The 18,289-nt window shown below is 54.3% G+C and overlaps 2 protein-coding genes across 5 annotated transcripts; both read right to left on the reverse strand.

Moving 5' to 3' along the window:
- On the reverse strand, positions 136 to 6,441 carry RHOC (ras homolog family member C). 3 transcript variants are annotated; one of them, XM_018045922.1, is made up of 5 exons: positions 6,314 to 6,441; positions 2,766 to 2,929; positions 2,102 to 2,222; positions 1,643 to 1,773; positions 136 to 763 (listed from the first exon to the last, which is right to left on the reverse strand). In XM_018045922.1, the coding sequence occupies exons 2-5, from the start codon at positions 2,919 to 2,921 to the stop codon at positions 590 to 592; spliced, it is 582 nt and encodes a 193-aa protein (XP_017901411.1). In that variant the 5' UTR covers positions 2,922 to 2,929; positions 6,314 to 6,441; the 3' UTR covers positions 136 to 589. The 3 variants fall into 3 exon arrangements, with proteins under 3 accessions (XP_017901411.1, XP_017901413.1, XP_017901412.1); XM_018045924.1 differs by having other exon boundaries at positions 2,766 to 3,008; positions 6,314 to 6,392; XM_018045923.1 differs by lacking the exon at positions 6,314 to 6,441 and adding an exon at positions 5,754 to 5,880.
- PPM1J (protein phosphatase, Mg2+/Mn2+ dependent 1J) lies at positions 9,207 to 15,212 on the reverse strand. Of its 2 annotated transcripts, none has more exons than XM_005677874.3 (10): positions 14,628 to 15,210; positions 12,924 to 13,038; positions 12,126 to 12,413; positions 11,724 to 11,836; positions 11,359 to 11,443; positions 10,470 to 10,588; positions 10,206 to 10,269; positions 9,943 to 10,050; positions 9,675 to 9,826; positions 9,207 to 9,531 (listed from the first exon to the last, which is right to left on the reverse strand). In XM_005677874.3, the coding sequence occupies exons 1-10, from the start codon at positions 14,951 to 14,953 to the stop codon at positions 9,384 to 9,386; spliced, it is 1,518 nt and encodes a 505-aa protein (XP_005677931.2). In that variant the 5' UTR covers positions 14,954 to 15,210; the 3' UTR covers positions 9,207 to 9,383. The 2 variants fall into 2 exon arrangements, with proteins under 2 accessions (XP_005677931.2, XP_013817981.1); XM_013962527.2 differs by having other exon boundaries at positions 9,214 to 9,531; positions 9,731 to 9,826; positions 14,628 to 15,212.

The following is an 18,289-nucleotide window of genomic DNA, read 5'->3' on the forward strand; positions in this document are numbered from 1 at the left end:
GACTCCACCCTGCCGGCCGGGAGTCCTGCTTTTGCAAACCTGGGGCTGGCCCCTGGTGAGCACCTCAAGAGAGATGGGACTCCAGGCTCACAGCTAAGACAGGGACCTGAAGAGAAAGACAGGAAGACAGACACACACATTTTGGAGCCTGTGGCCTTTATTCATGCCCCACACTGAGAATAGCCAGAGACAAGGCTCCTGCCCAAAGCAGAAACACCAGGGGCCTGGGACTCGGTTACACCTGCCAAGTCCCCTACCCCAGATCTGTTGTGAGTAGGAAGTGTATAAAGTGCTGGTGTGATGATCCTCTGGGGAAGGCCAAAGGGATCAAGAGCCCCACCCCAGGACGGAGGCAACAGGAGGAGGGGCTGTGCTCTGAGGGGCAGGATGTACCCCTCTGTTCCCAGGGTGCTTGTGAGAGGGGGTGTGCCTACGGCCACCACTGTCAGGGCTGGGGAAACTCAATGCAGTCCTGGGCAGGAGGGAATTGGGAAAGGGAGCCTTCAAGGATCCCTGATACACTGGGGTCACAGAGGGCAGAGGGAGTTTCTGCAACCTTCTGAAGGAAGGAGGGGAGGTCTTGGGGATCTCAGAGAATGGGGCAGCCCCTCCGGCGCTTATTCTTGCGGACCTGAAGGCCAGCCCTAGTGGCCATCTCAAATACCTCCCGCACCCCCTCCTTGGTCTTGGCTGAGCACTCAAGGTAGCCAAAGGCACTGATCCGGTTCGCCATGTCCCGGCCTTCCTCAGATCGAACAGGTTCCTGGGAAGGTAGACAGACAGTGGTCAAAGAAAGCTGCTGGTTAGGTGCACCTCATCTGTATTTACAACTAAAATAATTACTCCAGCCCCCTTCCCTCAAAGCACCCAAGCCTCAGCCACCATGGGCAACTTCTAAGCAAGAAACCCAAGACTCATGTTTACCTTCAAATTTCTACCAGCCAGCCCTATATCCCACGGTACTCCCTTCTCTTGACTGAATGCAGATCTACGGTCTCCTGACTCACCTCCCTGCCTCCATTCTCACCTTCTTCCAATCCATCCTCTACGGCTGCCAGAATCATTTTTCTAACATGCTGACCTGACCATATCTGTCCCCAGTTTAAAATCTTGCCATAATTATCCTCAAAGTATTCTTTTCGTTCTATTGTCCATATTCCTATCCTGGCAGCTCATCCTAATTAACTCATCCTATGGCTGGAAAGCCACTTCTAGGTGCACAAATTAGCCAGCTCCCTGTCTGGGCCTGGCCTTCCCCAACTGCTTCCAACACCCTCCCTGTCCCATGCCCCCATCAGTTCACACCTCCTGATGTGAACCCAGGAGACCCCAAGCAAAGCATCTACTATAGGAAGCCAGTTCCCTGAGGGTGGCAGTTTTCTTACTCATCTTAATAGCCCCGATGCCAAACTGGACAACAGACAAAAAAAATGCCAAGTGACCTTAGACAAGTCACTTTGCCCACATCACTTTCATCAAATCTCACTGGTTCTCTCACCAAGGTGCAGATGCAAGGGCGTAGGAAGTGGACCCCACCATCACCTCTAACACAGCCAGTAGGAGGGAGGCTCCTTTACCAGCCTGCACGCCCCCAGGGGGTGCCTTCCTCTGCAAGGGGCCCCAGCCTGGCGGTGGCACCCACCTGCTTCATCTTGGCCAGCTCTCTCCGAGTATGCTCATCTTGCCTCAGGTCCTTCTTATTCCCCACCAGGATGATAGGCACGTTGGGGCAGAAGTGCTTCACTTCTGGGGTCCACTTCTCAGGAATGTTTTCTGCATAGACATGTCCCAACAGTGGACGATAGATAAACCTAAGTTTGTGCCTCCACTTAGGCTAGAAGGCTCCCCCTGAGTCCTATCTTCCCCGTGGCCGAGTCTTAGAGGCTCTTCAGTATGAGAGTCCCTTTCACAGCTCAAAACCCCTCCCCATCACAGTACACATGTTCCCAAGTCCTCCGAGGGCTGGAGTTACCACAGAGGCTAAAGGGGCTCCCCAGTACCCACCCCCACAGCCTCTGAAGATGACTGAGAGGAGCCTAGGCAAGAGCTCCCTCTGGTTGGTTCCAAGAGGTTCTCAGTCCCCTCCTTCCAACACCCTCACCCAGACTGTCGGGGCTGTCGATGGAGAAGCACATGAGGATGACGTCAGTGTCCGGGTAGGAGAGAGGCCGCAGGCGATCGTAGTCTTCCTGCCCTGCTGTGTCCCACAGGGCCAGCTCCACCTGACACACAGAACCAGTGCTTAGCCAGCCTGAGGGCCCCAGTCACACACAGCCTCGCCACCCAGAGGCCCTCTCCGAAATCACCATCCCTTAGGTTCACTGAGCGTCTACCTATTGAGCACCTACTGTGTGCCAGGGACAGTGCTCATCCTTGTCACACAACACAAATAAGGTGAGTTTTTTAAATCCTGAGACAAACTGATCTTTGTGCAGTTTGAGTTGCCATTGTGAGCACCACTATTTTAATTAATCTTCATAAAAACACTTTGAAGAAGACCTTACCATTTCCCCATTTTACATTTGGGGGAACTTAAGCCCAGAGGCAAAGGAATTGGCCCGATTACCGAGCCAGTGTGTTAAAAAAACCAGGAGGCTATCTGGATTTTCTAAAACTGCAACTTTACTTCCTAACTTTCACTGGTTCCAGCAGGGAGAGTAAAACCAGGACATGGGTAGGTGGTAAGGACAGACATTCTAGGTCCCTAAGTGATGGCGGCTGGTGGGGTTCCAAGGTGAGACGGGAAGGGGGCTGTTAGCCTTTACCTGCTTGCCATCCACCTCTATGTCTGCAATGTAGTTCTCAAAGACAGTAGGGACGTAGACCTCTGGGAACTGGTCCTTGCTGAAGACGATGAGGAGGCAGGTCTTCCCACAGGCCCCATCCCCCACGATCACCAGCTTCTTTCGGATGGCAGCCATGGTCAGGGCTGGCAGGGAAGAGGCAGCAGGGATGTTGGGAAAAGCCAGTGAATCCACAAACACTTCTCTGGGGCCCCCAAGACCTCTCTGGAAACCGAGGCATCCGACAAAAGGAGGGGAGAGAGGGAGGGAAAGGAGCTTGCTCAGGCATGTTCCTGCCAAGAACCAATTGTTCAGGCAACTGAGCTTGAAATTCCTAATCTCAAGGTCAGGGACAGGTCTCCCCCATGGGTTAGAATGCACAAGTAGAATACACAAGAAGAACCACCCACTTCGGAGCCAGGAAAGCATGAGTTCTAATCTAATCCACTCACCAACTGTGGGCCCCTGAACACCTTGAAGGGTGGGTGCTCAGGAACCAGGGGTATCTCCAGAAAAGCCAGTTTTTATCCATTCTACATATCAGAGTTTAAAGTCAGACTTATTTGTTACCAGGATTTCAATACTTTCAAAAGATTAATAATTACAAAGGTCCAATCTGGAACACATTGTCCCTCACTCAGCACAAATCATGCCTGCCCACTGCAAAACAAAGAGTCCGACTGATACAGGTGGGTAAGGAAAGACTATTTATCATAACCTAGATGCCAGGTAGGGCTTCCCAGGTGGTTCAGTGGTAAAGAATCTGCCTGCAATGCAGGAGACTCGGGTTTGATCCCTGGGTCAGGAAGATCCCCTGCAGAAGGAAGTGGCTACCTACTCCAGAGGTAGGAGTAGACAGAGGAGCCTGGCGAGCTGTAGTCCATGGGGTCACAAAACAGTCCAATACATCCTTGCGACCAAACAACAGGTGCTAGGTTCTACGTTGGACATTTTGACAAAAATCACTCCCTCTGTCCCCAGAAGCCTAGAAGGTAGTGAGCTTCCCTGTTTTGACAAACTAGGAAAGTGAGACTCATGGAAGCTAAGAGGAATTCGGAGTCATGGCAGAGAAGGCACTCAGAGTAGGGCTGTGTGACTAGAGTCTGTTGCTTTTCTACGTTATCACCCCAGAGGTGGGAAGGAGAGCAGAGCAAGGGGAACCCAGATGGAGGGCAGCAGCAGTGGCCAGCCAGCTTCCCTGGCCCACCCCATCCCAGTCCCCAGGGCCCCGCGTACACAAAGGAGGCTCAGTCCAGGCAGTGCCCACAGCCCACACTTGGGCAGGCTGCCTGCCTCCCCCTTCCTCCTGAGCCTGGCAGCAACACTGGGTCACTCAGCCCCAGGCAGGGGACAATGACCACACTGTAGGGAGCCACACATCTACGGCAGCAGAGCGACCGAGAATAATCCACTAGGGAATCACCTCCACCCACTCCCTGGGACGGCCCCTTCCTCCTCTCTGTCCAGCTCACCCTGAGGCCCTGCCCACCCCTCCCTGTGACTCAGGGCCAGGAGTCAGCTTCCCGGGGTTTCCATGTGTCCCCTGCCCCCAACACACACCGAAGGGCAGCTGCACAGTTCATCACACCTTGCCAGCTTCTTTTTGCCCCTGAAGCTGAGCCTCACTTCCTCCTTCCCTGGGGAGAGGAGCTGACCTCCAGCCGGCTGGAGTTCCCAGGCCCCCAGCCTGGGAGGAAGAGAGGGCGGGCTTCGGGCCTGAGATGAAGTCGAGGCTGTGGGGAGGAGCGGGAGCTGGAGCCGGCTGGGAGGAACTCCAAAAGGGAGACAAATGAAGGCCAATTCCAGCGCCAGCCACACAGGGAGTGGTTAAGAAAGAAGGGGACGGTAACCTGATCTCGGCCCCAAACCTGGCTTTTTCTCTCAGTCCCACATCCTGTCAAACTAGGCTGAGCTCCCTCACTCCCCACACACCACCACCACCACCTCACAGCCTGGCCCTGGTCTGCCTTTTTGGAAGCGAATATTAGAGCCCAAGGCAAGTTCTCTTCAACAGTGGGATCCCGGGTGGCCTCCCTCCCCTCCACACACACAGGCACAACACTGGGATGAGGGGAAGCGGATGTGAATCAGATGGAATTTATAGGAGCTGAGCGCACGGCCACTCTCTAACACCACAACAGGGGCTTTCTGATATCCCAAAAGGCAAGCAAGAAGGCATTCACCCTGCCAGCTGATTTCCTCCACAAATGGAAACCATCCTTCAGAAAAGGGGGTCTCCTGAAAATTCTACCCAAGTGACCAACTCCCTCTCACATTCCCACAAGTCCATTGGTCCAACTGAGGGAAGACAGGCTGCAGTAGCCCCAACCTGGCACAGGCAGCGTTGATGGACAGATGGAGGGCATTCACCACCAGGGTGAATACCAGTTGCCCAGCTCTGAGTTTGCCACTGCCCTCTCCCACTCCAGCAGGGCAGGTTAGGTAGCACCAGATGGTGCAGGTCAGAGGCCAGAACTCCAGGGCAGGAGCATGCTGGAATGATCTGGAGCACACCCTCCCCCAGCTCATTTAACACTTTCCCTTCAAGCTCAGAGGAGTCCTAGACCCAGGCCAGGCCAACACACCAGGCCCAAGGCCAAGACAGCAAGGACAACAGCTCCCTGTGAGAGGCAACCCCTGAGGAACTGCCCCACTGACTTCAAGAGGGGCAACCAAACCCCACAGGACGTGGTATGAGTCGAACTCCTGGGGCCTTCCCTGGGATGAAACAGCTCCTCAATCATCTCAAGCTTTCCAGATGAACCAGGGGCTGACGACCACCCCTGATGTCTAGGGAAGAAATCAGATACCTCCTCCTCGACTTGAAAATCAGAAGTGACTTGGCCTCGGGTCCCCCAGGCCAAACCTCCAGGATACTCGTTAGCCAGGTTGGGGAGTGTGAAGGAACACACACACACACACACACACACACACACACAAACGGCTTGGATCCTTCCCAATTTCCCGTACCTCCACTCCAGGCCGGCTCCAGAAACCATCCTGGGCGAGGTCCAGACCCCGGAGCAGTGGCAGCCCCCGCGGTCACACCCCACCCTTATTCCTGCCACTTCACAGGCCCGGCGGGGGGGAATTCCCACCTCAAGCCGGACTCGGGCCCCAACTCACACCCCAGCCAAGGTCCACCGCGGGCCGCCAGACTTGGGAGCTGAGCATCTGCGCGGGAGCTCCCTCGCGGAGACCCAAGTTGCCCCCTCTCCTCGCCCTGCCAAGCAGGTTCTGGGAAGCCGAGGGAAGGGAACGGACTTCGACTCGGACACCTAGAGGCGAGAGGCCCTGCGGGACAATTCCCGGCGCCCCCCACGGTAGCCCAGGAGGGCAGGGAGGGGCCCAGCCGTCCGGATCCCCGCGCCGCCCAGAAGCCGCGTACGAGGGGAGGGAAGGGGCCCGCGCTCGGGCCAAAGCCCCTCCCCGGCCGGCGCCCCGAGCTCCAGCCAAGTGGAGAAGAGGGAAAGTGCTCTGCCGGGGACCAATGCCCAGGACTCCGCCGCCCACAGCCCCAACCCGGGTACCTTCCGCTCCGCCGCTTCCAGCTGCGCCGCGGGTGCGGGAGGCAGAGAGTGACCCGCGGGGCCCCGCCGCCCCGCCCTCCTCCAGCGCCGCGGCGGGGAGGGGCGACTGGCCGGGAGGGGCGGGCCGGGCGGCTCTTGGCTCCGCCCGCCCTCGGCCCCCGCCCCCGGCCCCAGGCGGTAGCCCAGCGCTGGCCCGCGGGGTCCGGGAGATGCCTGGACTGCGGAAGAGCGGGCGGAGGGGCTAGGCGCGGCGAACTGGACCCGGGAGGACTCTGCCTCAGCGCCACCTTCCAGCTCTTACGGGCGGACCGGCGTCGGGAAAGTTGAGAGGCGCCCGGGGTGGGGTCAGGAAAGGGCCGCTGCTGCCCTCCCGTGGCTGAGCGGCCACCCGCGCCTACACCACCTGGGTGGTGTCCCGTGGGAGGCGGGACTGGGAAAAGCGGCTTCGGGGACGCCGGAGGAAGGGGCTGCGGGAAATCCCCACCCTCTTAGAATCGTTGCGCAGTAAGTACAGCCCAGCATCATTCCCCAGCCTCGAACTTTCAGAACCTTTGAGATTCAGGGGCACTTGGTTCCACCTTGCAATTACCTTCCATCTCCCTACCCGGAATTTCCAACTCCTACCCATCCTTCAAAGGGCATTCTTGGAAATCTTTCTGGATTCCCCAGCTAAGAATTCAGTTCCCACCTGCACTGTCTTATTTCTTTGCTTCTAGGGACACCTCCCAGGTGCTCTAGAGGCCTCCCAGGTGGCTCAAGTGATAAAGAATTCGCCTGCCAATGCAGGAGACACAGGCAGGAGAGGCCGGTTCAATCCCTAGGTCAGGAAGATCCCCTGAAGGAGGAAATGGTAACCCGCTGTAGTATTCTTGCTTGGGGAAATCCCATGGACAGATGAGTCTGGTGGGCTACAGTCCATGGGGTCACAAAGAGCCAGACAGGACAGAGCACAGTTCACACGTAGCACAGGGACACCTAGCTTGCTTTGACTTGTGTGTTGAGTATTTACCAATACGTGTATCTTTTTCCCTGAAAGGTACATGAGGAAGTGAATGGAGGATGAGAAGTCTACTTACATTTTATTAGCTTGTGCAGGGCACACTACATAGCTTCTAATAGTCATCACAGATTTTTGGGTTAAGTATACACATCCCCTTTTACCTGTAAGGAAACTGAGGCTCAAGAAGTCAGTGACTTGTCCAAATTTTGCCATATGTACATGGCAGAGCAAAATCTCAGAGAGTCAGGCCTGTCTGGCTCCAAAGCTGGTCTCTCTCCCTGCTGCCCACTGTGATCCTTCACTCTGTCCCTTCTCACTTTCTGGCACAATGTGTGGCACATAATAGGTTTTCAACAAATATTTGCTGAATGAATGAATGTTACAAGTCATACAGACTTTAAAGATCTGACAAGCAATCCACACATCTGCTAAATGAGGAAACTGAGGTCCACAGCAGTTTGGTCCCAATCCTCTTAAGTGGCTCAATAGACCTAGCTATGTACTCAGTTCAGATCAGTTTCTATCTTCAAAGAACTTGTGATCTAAATCCAGAATACAGACAAATTAAAGATAAGTAATAGTTATTGAACCCTTATTACATAGACCGGGCTATGCATACATGAACTACTTTAGTCCTATAACCACCTCGTGAGGTAGTACTGTAATGCCCATTTTTCCAAAAAGCAAGTTGAGGCTCAGAGAGATTGCACACTTCTTAGTTGGATTTTTGGCACCAGGACCCAAACAGCAGGACTTTCAGCCCCCTGCTCCTTCACTGCTACTCTGTACCAAGTCCTCATATAGACAGTTACAGTACAAGAGGCGAGCACTGTAGTGCAGGCGTGCATGGGCTGTGGAAGAACAGATGTGTTCAAGTTGCAGTGATGCATTGATTTTAAATGTGTTGGAGCTATGCCAGACCCACAGAGTTGTGGAAATCCCAAGAGGGTGGTGGTGGAGAAAGACAGGACTGGAGAAGGAAGCAGTGGCCCCAGCAAGACCTGAGGGTTAGGGTTAGGGTTAGGGTTAGCTAAGTGTCCATTTTGGTCTAGGTGCAGTAAGGAGCCACTGAAGTGCTCTCTCAGAGGAATCACCAACTTAGATTCACGTGGTAGAGATGGCTCCTTGGCTGCTGTGTGTAGTCTTTACTGGGTAAACAGGGAAGTGGCTTGGAAATGAAATCAGCAGGTAAGTTAGGAGGCTTGTATACTAAAGGACTACAGTAGTGACTTTGTGTGTGTGCTCAGTCGTTCAGTCGTGTCTGACTCTTTGTGACCCCATGGAGTGTAGCCCGTCAGGCTCCTCTGTCCATGGGATTTCCCAGGCAAGAATACTGGAGTGGGTTGCCATTTCCTTCCTTCTCCAGGGGCTCTTCTTGACCCAGGGATCAGACCCAGGGATGGAACCCACATCTCTTGTGTCTCCTGTATTGGCAGGTGGATTCTTTACCACTGGGCCACCTAATAGAAATATGTTTTTAAATATTTAATCATCAATACTTTATGATTGGTTGTGATCAGCTCCAAGAATTCTAATTTGAGTAGCTGAGCTGGTGCCCCCTGAGATAGAGCCAGGAGAAGGATGTATTTGTGGGAGAAATGATGGATTCATTTGGAGGAATGTTGAGTTGAAGTGCTTGTGGGATGTCTAGGGGATGTTTGGAAGACCACTGGGATATGTAGGTCTAAGGTTCAGGAAAAGTCTGGACTGGAAAGGGTGCCTTGGAAGACGCCAGCTCTAGGATGAAGCCACAGAACAGGATGAGAGTGTGTGGAGTAGGAAGAGCAGAGCAAAGAGCCTAGGAACATTACATTTTTAGGGCACTTCTGGCGTTCTTTCCACCACCCCAAAGACTTAAAACTTCAGTTTTAAGTCAAAGTAAATAAAGACACACATCTTTATTCATCTGGTTTATTTGCCAAGAGCTATAACTGTAGATCTAACTGGCACCCCTTCTTCAGTTAAGTTGCCACTAAAGAAGGTGGGGGAGACAACTTCAGAATTTAGGTTGGGAGAGGCATAAGCATGGAGAGGCTGGGATGGTGGTGGGAGGTTCAGGGCTTGAGCCTCTCAGGAGTAACTGCCTGGCCCTCCCAGGGGGATGACGAAGACTGAGATATCATCCCCGGAACCCAGCTTGTTGTTGGGGAGACGCCAACCACGGTCCCGGGGTGTGCCCCGGGCCCCCAGGACCAGAGCTTGGGCCAGAGCTGTGTACCTGCCAGGAGCACATGTGCACATTCATGTACCAACACGTCTATGGGAAGGTGGGTACACAGGCCCTCACGTGGGTCTCCCAGCATCGCTTCCCTTGTCCCTTCCTTCCCCATCGTCATCCCCTTGCCACCATACAACCCCTACCTGCTGGGGTCATTGGGCTCATAGGCTGACAGCACCCTGTCCACAGTGGCAGCTACCTCACAGTCACTGGTGACGTCCCACAGCCCATCTGTTCCCAGGACTAGCACGTCATCTGGACAGTGCTCGTACTGCGTCAGGTCATACACTCGCACCTGGTAGGGCAAGAGGGTGCAGAGGGAGCCTGGTGATAAAGCAACCTCGGGTGAAAGCTAGCCTGAGACCCCCAGAGGAGGGAGAGCATGGCTAAGGAGGCGCCCGTGCAGCTCACCTCAGGGAAACAAGAGAGGAAGGGCTTGATGGGCAGGGTGGAACTGCAGACCCTGAGGTTGTGGTCTCCCAAGCCCCGGGTCACCCCAATGGTGGCCATTACTCGAGCCTAAAGAAAATGAGGAGGGGGTGCTGCTCTAGCCCTCTCCCGAGTCTCTGGGACCATGGACCCTCTCCACCCCGACCCTCAGGTAGAACCTCCACCTCCCTAGACAAGTTGTGGTGGGTCCTCCTGCCCTCTCCCGCCTCTACCATGGAGTTTACCTTTTTGCCCTCCCCACAGACCAGAGGAAACCTGAGATCCTCCAGCTCGATCTTTTTGTAGGCCCTGGGGAGGGGGAGTAGAGGAGGCATCACCCAGGCATCAAAGCCCCTCTCCCCTAGGAGCCACACCCCTTATACAAACCCCTTAAGAAGCCACACCCCCCAACTCCCAGCCTAGCCCGGCCTCCAGCTTCCACCTTGCTGCTGGCCATGGACTGGTTGTGTTGCCATGGAAATGGGCCCCAGCTCTGAGGGAAGTGTTACCAGCCAGTCATGTTCTGGTCCCGGTACAGCATCCTCTGCCCCAGCTCCTTAGGCTGAACTCTGCGAGGGAACTCGAGGTGGGTGAATTCACCACCCAGCAGCTCTGGTTTCAGGAAGCCCTGGGGTTGGGAGTAACCAGAGAGAGCAGAGGGCCAGGGGGCATTAGGTTTACAGGACATCCTGGTGTACAGATGATGTTAATTATAGCAGACCCTTAAGTGGAGTTCGGGTGGGAGACCTGGGTTCAATCCCTGGGTCGGGAAGATCCCCTGGAAAAGGAAATGGCAACCCACTCCAGTATTCTTGCCTGGAGAATCCCATGGACAGAAGAGCCTGGTGGGCTACAGTCCACAGGGTCCCAAAGAGTTGGACATGACTGAACGACTAACACTTTTTACTTTAAGTGGAGTTTACTCTGTAACATGTACTGTTCTCATATTAACATATACTAACTCATTTACCCTCATAACAGCCTTTACGGTAGGAACTCCTGATGCATGGAGAAGCTAAGGGAGTTGTCAAAGATCACACAATTAGCAAAGTCCTGAAACCAAGGCTTGGCAGCCCAGTTCCTAAGCCATTGCTTTAAAGCACCAAACCATCCTGTTCCTTAGGGGCCTTGCTGTTTCCTTTCCCCACCTCTGACTGCACTTCCTTCCTCAGTGGAGGCCACAGTGGGAGCTTTGGGGCAGCCCACGTTCCTTCCTGTTGTGTCCTCCACTCCAGCCCAGCCCTGCACTCCTTAGTCTGTGAAGGGGCCTTCCTAGTAAGCTCCAGTAAGGAGCTGTCTGTCTGTATGGTGGGGGTGGGAGAGTCCTTGGGACCTGGCAGTACAGAGAGGCACAAGATTCCACAAGGAATGAGAGCAGAGGGTTTGGTTCTTACTTACAAGCAGCTGAAGACGCTGGCGCTCAGTCTCCGGGGTGAACTCCCGGGACATTGGAATGATTTCACCATTCCGGACAATGATGGCTCTGCCCAGAGAAAGAAAAGATTTGGACTTGGCTCTCCTCAGCACCCTCACATGAAGAATTCCAAAAAGACAAGGCCCGCCCTCACAGCCCCTCACCCAGACCTCATTTTTTTTCCCCTCATAGTTACTTCAAGCCATTTCTTGTCTGTGATCCCTCCTGACCCCGTCTAGTCTGATTTTTAACACCCACCACTTCATTCTCTTCTATTCCTCCATCCCAGAAAGTTGACCGCCCCCCCCCCGCCCCACCCACAGCCTTTTTAAAAGCTCCCACCTCATACCTGCTGTCACCTGCGTTGGCCACGTACACCTTGCCTAGCAAGTAGACCACAACCAGTGCACAGCAGCCCCCTTCCACTTGTTGGCCACGCCGCTCCCGGGCCATCTGCCCATCCTGCCATATGAGGAAGGGTCAAAGCAGGGTGGATGAAGAAGAGACTCAATACACACAGCCACCCGGCCCACATCTGCAGAAATAAACTGGCCCAGGCCAGCCACACTGGTGGAGAGGAAGGAAGACATCTGTATAACACACCCTCCCTCCCCGCCTCTGAACCAAGTTCTGCTCAGGTTTTCGAAGCTGTTATGGGTTCTCAGAGTCACCTCCTCAGGCCACCTGACTCCTATACATAGTTGACCAGAGTGTTAGCCTGGCAGGCCCTTGGCCTGGGCCACCCACTTACCATGAGCTGGAAGGCATTCTCAATGGCACCCACTACCAGGCTCTCATGAGTCACTTCCTTCTGTGAAGACCAGCAGGATTGAGGACCAACCAACTGAGAGGAATCAGAGGAACCTGGAGCCCCCGGGGTGGACGGGAGGCAGAGGGGGGGCGGTAAGGGGTCCTGGAGTATCTCTACCAGGTCTTTTAGCTGCTCCCGAATGTGGCGATGCAGAAGCCTAGAGGCCATTTCAGCAGCCCCGCCCCCTGCATGCCCGTCAAACAGACCCCAGTAGTAGAAGCAGAGTCCCTGGGGAAGGAAAAGTTGGAGGTGAGTGAGTGTGTGAGTGTGTGTGTGTGTGTGTGTGTGTGTGTGTGTGTGTGTGTGTGTGTGTGTGTTTTATGCAGGGAGAAAAGCAAGACTCTGGGCATCCATATAAACATCAGAGAGGAAGTCAGAGTTTGGTATTAAAGGCAAATTAGATTTATTCATTCATTCACCAAGGGCCTACAATGTGTCTAAAAGCAAAGTATCAAAAGAGTCAAACTCAAAGGATAAAGATGCAAACATAAGCAATGGTAATTATTTAAATCATCAATAAATACATGAGCATCTACATTTTAGGTGGAAAACTAAATATTCATACTGACATGGTAGAATCTAACTGAGCAATGTCAGATAAAGGTTCTGTGCCATAGGCAGAAAGCTAGTGATTTAGGAGGTATTGTGTGGCTCAGATGAAAAACTAAATGCCTAGAATCCCTGGGGAGAGGTGTCTCCCATGTCTCTGGAGGCTAGGAAAGGGGGTGGGGGGCTTACCTGGCCTCGGCTAGGCTCCCTAGGTGCCCCTGAAACACTCCTCCGGCCTTCCACATACACCACTTCACAGCAAGCCTGGTCCTCATTGTGCCGGCTCTTGCCAGCGTTGATGACCCTATCAGGCCAGAGTGACCACATCAGGTTGGATACCAGGCCAGGTCCTGGAATAACTCCCACCTTAGACACACATACCCTCTCTGGCCTGCTGGCCAAGCTGAGAAAGGTCACAGCCACCTGGGAACCAGGCCAGAGGGAGGAGGAGAAGGGAGGCAGGGCAAGTCACAAGGAGTACAGTCTGGGTGTCAGGCTCCACCGCTTCTAGAAAGGCCACAGCCACAGCAGCACTTTCCCACCTCAATCCTCCCACCTCTGGCTAAGGGGACATCCTGATGGTGCTACTGGGGGAAGGCCTGGATGAAGGGGAGGAGGTTTTAATTCCTGGCTTGCCAAGATCCTACATCCACCCTGGTGCACCTCCCCCCAAACTGTTCTAGTGCCCTATCCACAAGACCCCACCCTACCCTCACGAGTACACCCACCTTTATCCTAAAATCATCCAGTGAAAGTTTCTGCTGCTTTGTTTTTTTGTTTTTGCTTTTTGACCGCTTGTGGGGTCTTAGTTTCCCAATCAGGGATAGAACCCGAGCGCCCTGTGTTGGAAGCTTGGCGTCTTAACATGGAAGTCCCAGTTTCTGCTGCTTTGGCAAAGAGTAAGTGTACCAGCCCATATCAGGAAAGAGGAATTGAAATAGGGTAGGAGTGGAAGACCCCATGGACTGTGCTGGAGCGACACAACCCCAAACTCTTTCCAAATAGGAAGTTAAAGGAGCTGATAGTGGGGCCACAGGTCCACCAGCCACCACCCTCAGCCCCTGGGCACCCTCAGCTTCCTAAGTGCTCTGCTTTCCCAGCAGATGCATTAAAAATCCACGGGCCCTATGGGAATTCCCTGGCGGTCCAGTGGTTAGGTGCTTTCACCTCCAGTCCCGGATGCCTGGTCAGGGAACTAAGAGCCCTCATGACATACAGACAAACAAAACCCAGGTGGCCTTGGAGCAAGCCGGCTGCTCCTGCCACTCTGACCGCTCTGGCCCGAGGGTCCACTTCCTTGCCTGGCCAGGGCAAGTCCACCCACCAAAGGGTGTTCAAGGGGGCCCTCCCGCTTCCCCCGGGCGCCCCCCCCCTTCCGCCCCTGGGAAAGCCGGCGGCAGCCTGGTGTCGAGGGCTATTTCTGGGTGTGGAGGGGGAGGGGAACGGTAAGAGGGACAGGGAACTGGGGCGCTGGGGTCGGGAAGCCCAAGGAATTTTTCCAGCTGCCATCTCCTATGTTACAAGGGACCCCCGGTCCTTGACACCTCCCCTGTCTTGGCCGCTAAACTACGGGACCGCGGCTGAGAACTGGCCAACTCATCGCTCACGGGCACTTCGCCCTCCCGGCTCTGGGAGAGAACAAGGTTCTGAAGCGGCGCGGGTGAGGACAGTCAGCGAGCTAGAAGATCCTGAGAAAAAGCTGCACCCGACTTGAGAAAGGGCTGGGAGCGGGTGCGGCCCGAAGCCCAGGGAAAGCAAAGGTCCTGGGAAAAGGGAGCCCTCTGGCACCGAGCGCGGCGAGGGGGATGCATCCCAGGGCCGGGAATGCAGAGGTGGGGAGGAGGTTGGGAGGGGGAGTCCCATCCTGGTTAGGGTGCCCCTGGGGGCGCTCACTCGGCGTAGCCCGTGCTCCAAGGCAGGCGACGGCCGGTGTCCGGAGGGCTTTGCACAGCCCGGCCAGCGTGGTCGTCGGCGCGTCTCAGCCCCCCGGGGCTCAGCTGCAGAAAAGTCGGTCGGGAGAAGCTTGCTCGAGCCTCTACTGTCCTCGCTGGCGCCGCACCCCCGCTCCCAGCCCTGGCCGGAGGACTCCTAGGAGCTTGTGGAGGGGCAGCGGGTGGCGCCGAGGTCGCGTTGGGCAGGTCTGGCGACTTGGGGCGCGAAGGCGGGGCGCCCCCAGAGCTCACCAGGTGCGCCACGGCCGAGCGCACCCGGTTTAGCATGCTGCCTCCCTGCCCCGCCCTCGGCCGTGGCCCCGCCCCAGAGCTGGCCCCGCCCCCTAGGGCTCGCGAGGGGCGGTGCTCGCTCTGGTCGGTTCGGTCCCTCCATTGGCTCCCCGCCCCCAGGCAGGTCCCCGGCAAAACTTCCCGGCTCTCGAACCGCCCCGCGGGCTAATGGCCTCTACCCACCCCGTCCGGCTTCTCCCACCTCCGTTTTTTAGGGGACGAAGGGTCTGCTGTTGTAAGGAGGGAACAGAGAGAAGGCAATCTTACTTCAGGCTTGCTCTAGATTAGGCATCAGCTAGAACTTCCCCATTGTGACGGGAAGGTGGTGTCTCCTCGACCTCGGTTCGTTGTGGCCAGCCTGCCCAGAGGTTGGTGGAGCTGATGACTTCCATCAAAGACCTATGGGTGTGAAGCTCTGGTGTGATAACACCTCTGGCTTGGTCTGCCAGAGTGAGAATGAGGGCGAGCGAACTGTTGCTGGGTTGCTGTGGAGATGGTAACAAGGCAGGCTGGAGCCAGTCATCCTGTACTGGGGAGCTGGGTAAGTTCCTGGATTCCTAGAGGCACTGTTCCCCGTGAAGACCACCTCTAGATCCGTCAGAGCGGTTGCCACTCCATTTTTCTTCAGGACCCAATTTCTTCCCATATTTCCATATTTAAAACACCTTCCCTGGTGGTTCAGATGGTAAAGCGCCTGCCTGCAATGCGGGAGACCCGGGTTTGATCCCTGGGTTGGGAAGATCCCCTGGAGAAGGAAATGGCAACCCACTCCAGTACTCTTGCCTGGAAAATTCCATGGACAGAGGAGCCTGGTAGGCTACAGTCCATAGGGTTGCAAAGAGTCGGACATGACTGAGCAACTTCACTTTCTTTCTTTACCACAGAATTAGGTAGTAAGAATAACAACAATGACTACCATTTATTGAGGACTAACTACATAATGGTCCCTCTGCAAAGCGCTTTCTTTACTTCAGGTCCTTTACACTGCACACTAACCCTACCTAGGTTTTTGTTATGTTCTTTTTATGGATGAGGCATGTCTGGACGCTCCTGTTATTTTACATGACTTATTCCAGGAGGTCAACCACCCAGTGTGAAATTTATGCCTGTGTCCATTTCCCAACCACCTAAACTGATACTATCTTAAGAATCTAGATCAGAGAAGAAGAGTTAAGAAGAGATAGGTGAAGAGCAGAAAAGTGGGGGTTCCTTTTCTCCCACCCTCTTTCTCTAAACACAGAGACTGAGAGCAACCCAGGTGCACAACTTCCGTGATTGCCACCGGAGGGAGACAGAGGCCAGGCTAAGTGCCTAGCTGAGAGGGGAGGGCAGTACAGACAGGCTGCTGAAAGAGCTATGGTCCCTAAGCCTGGGAATTGATTGGGCTTCCAGAGACACCTCCTTCCCCATGCATGGTTCAAATGGGGACAAGGCCCTTAAGGTCCTAATGCAAGTTAGGGTAGTCCTCAGAGGTCACTGGCACCCAGTTCATAATGGGTATTCCACCTCTGGACTCTGTCTGGTGGGTGCTTCCTGACCACGACTCTGTTCCTGGCTACCCTGTAGCCCCAGAAGGGGTGACTTTCCTGGTAGCTTCCAAATAAAAATATCACAATGGTCATTCAAGTTGGTAGACTTCTGTAATTACACCTACACCCTGGGCAGAGAGAAATAAAAAAGAAGTCACAAGAAAAGAAAAAACAAAAGTCAGACCCAAAGGCACACAGAGTGGCAAGGCAGATGGAGATAAAGGACTTGCTGCTGCTGCTAAGGATATTTCCCTCCTGTTTGAGAAAAACTGAAACGAGCTCACAGATAAATGGCATAAACAGCCACAGCAAGCTAAAGACAGAAGAAAAAAATACAACATCCTGGCTATTTTTATTATTCAGTGTTTCTGGGACAGTTTGCTTACCACTTCTCTGTGTCACTCAGCTCCGTAATTCCTCTTTTTCCCCTCAGCTCCATAATTCTTGCTCTTCACAACATCCATCATGATGTGACTGCAAGTGGGCTACAGAGCCAGGGCCCAAAGACCTCCTAGTTTCAGCACCAGATGGTCAACAGGGATGTCAACAGTTTCCTTGGGCTTCAGAACAGCCTTCTGACCATACCCAAATCCTAAGGATCTCCTCTCCCTGCATCTCTCACCAGCTATTCCTGGCATCATCACACCTCCTCCATCCTCAGACTGCCCCAGAACCTGGTGAGAAGGTCACCACCTCTGTTCATCCCCAAGGCAGCACAGAGTGAAAGGGAAAAGCAGGTATGCAGTGGGAAGAAGCAATCGTGTAGGTTATTCTTCTCTGCTGAGAACTGTTCAGAGGCTGGTCCTGCCAGGAGTGTGCAAGGCCTCGGCTAGGGGTGGGAACTGGGCTTCCTTAAGAGAAGTCCCTCTGTCCTGGGCCACATGCAACGGCTCAGAGTCCAGAACTGGGCTTCTTCCCCTTGCCTCTGCCCTCCCCATTACTCCAACCCGAAAGCCCTCTTTAGGAGGAATAGCCTTCAATTAAGAGGCAAATTTACACACCAACCACCACTTCCCTCTCTCATTTGTCTAATACTGTTGCGTCCAGATCACCTGTAATGAATTATACACTGTACAATGGCAATTACATTGCGGTTTTTACAGTGATGAAGAAACTGGGTCTCAAGAGTTCCCAAGTTGAGGTCACCCACAGGCCTACCAAAGCCCTCCTGCCTGCTGGGCTCCTACCCTCATACCTCTCCTGGTCCTTCCTGCCCCAGAGGACACCACTCCTGAAGCAGAGATCGTTTGTTATTTCCTCCTGGATTTTTAACATTTTAACATGGAAGGGATAACATATCTATCCAGAAGAACACTGTCAAATAGAATTTTGTGCAGTGTGGGAATGTTCTATATCTTTTCTGCCCAATGCAGTAGTCCCTAGCTACATGTGGCAACTGAGCACTTTAAATGTCATGAGTGTAAATGAGAAAATTATATTTAGATTTAAACAATCACATACGACTAATGGTTACCTTATTAGACAGTGCAAGTTCGGAAATCTTCAAGGCCCAAAGTCTCTGAGTGCCTGAGCTTTCCTCACAGTCAGCACCCGCACTCCAAGCTCTAAGACGTCCAGAGTTTTGAGGGACCTCTCTGAATTACCCCAGCCTACACCAGGGACCGCATTGCGGGACTGGCTCCTTTTCCCCTCTTCCTTGGTCTTGCCTCGACCGCCAGGGGTCGCTGTGCCCGCCGGGCGGGCGCGGGAGGCGGAGGCGACAACCGCTCTGGGCTGTGGAAGCGAGAGCGGCCCCGGGCGAGGAGGCGGCGGCGGCGGCCGCGTACTTCCCCAGCCTGCGGGC

This window comes from Capra hircus, chromosome 3, assembly GCF_001704415.2.
Source record: "Capra hircus breed San Clemente chromosome 3, ASM170441v1, whole genome shotgun sequence".
NCBI lineage: Eukaryota > Metazoa > Chordata > Mammalia > Artiodactyla > Bovidae > Capra > Capra hircus.

Excerpts from the sequence above, each read along its gene's own strand:
- RHOC (XM_018045922.1), bottom strand. The coding sequence starts at position 2,921 with ATGGCTGCCATCCGAAAGAAGCTGGTGATCGTGGGGGATGGGGCCTGT. Across the intron at positions 1,774-2,101 it reads CGACAGCCCCGACAGTCTGG|AAAACATTCCTGAGAAGTGG; the intron begins GTGAGGGTGTTG and ends ATGTCTATGCAG. Across the intron at positions 764-1,642 it reads AGCTGGCCAAGATGAAGCAG|GAACCTGTTCGATCTGAGGA; the intron begins GTGGGTGCCACC and ends CTACCTTCCCAG.
- PPM1J (XM_005677874.3), bottom strand. The coding sequence starts at position 14,953 with ATGCTAAACCGGGTGCGCTCGGCCGTGGCGCACCTGGTGAGCTCTGGG. Across the intron at positions 11,837-12,125 it reads AGAATGCCTTCCAGCTCATG|GATGGGCAGATGGCCCGGGA; the intron begins GTAAGTGGGTGG and ends CTCATATGGCAG. Across the intron at positions 9,827-9,942 it reads TCCTCTCTTGTTTCCCTGAG|GTGCGAGTGTATGACCTGAC; the intron begins GTGAGCTGCACG and ends TTGCCCTACCAG.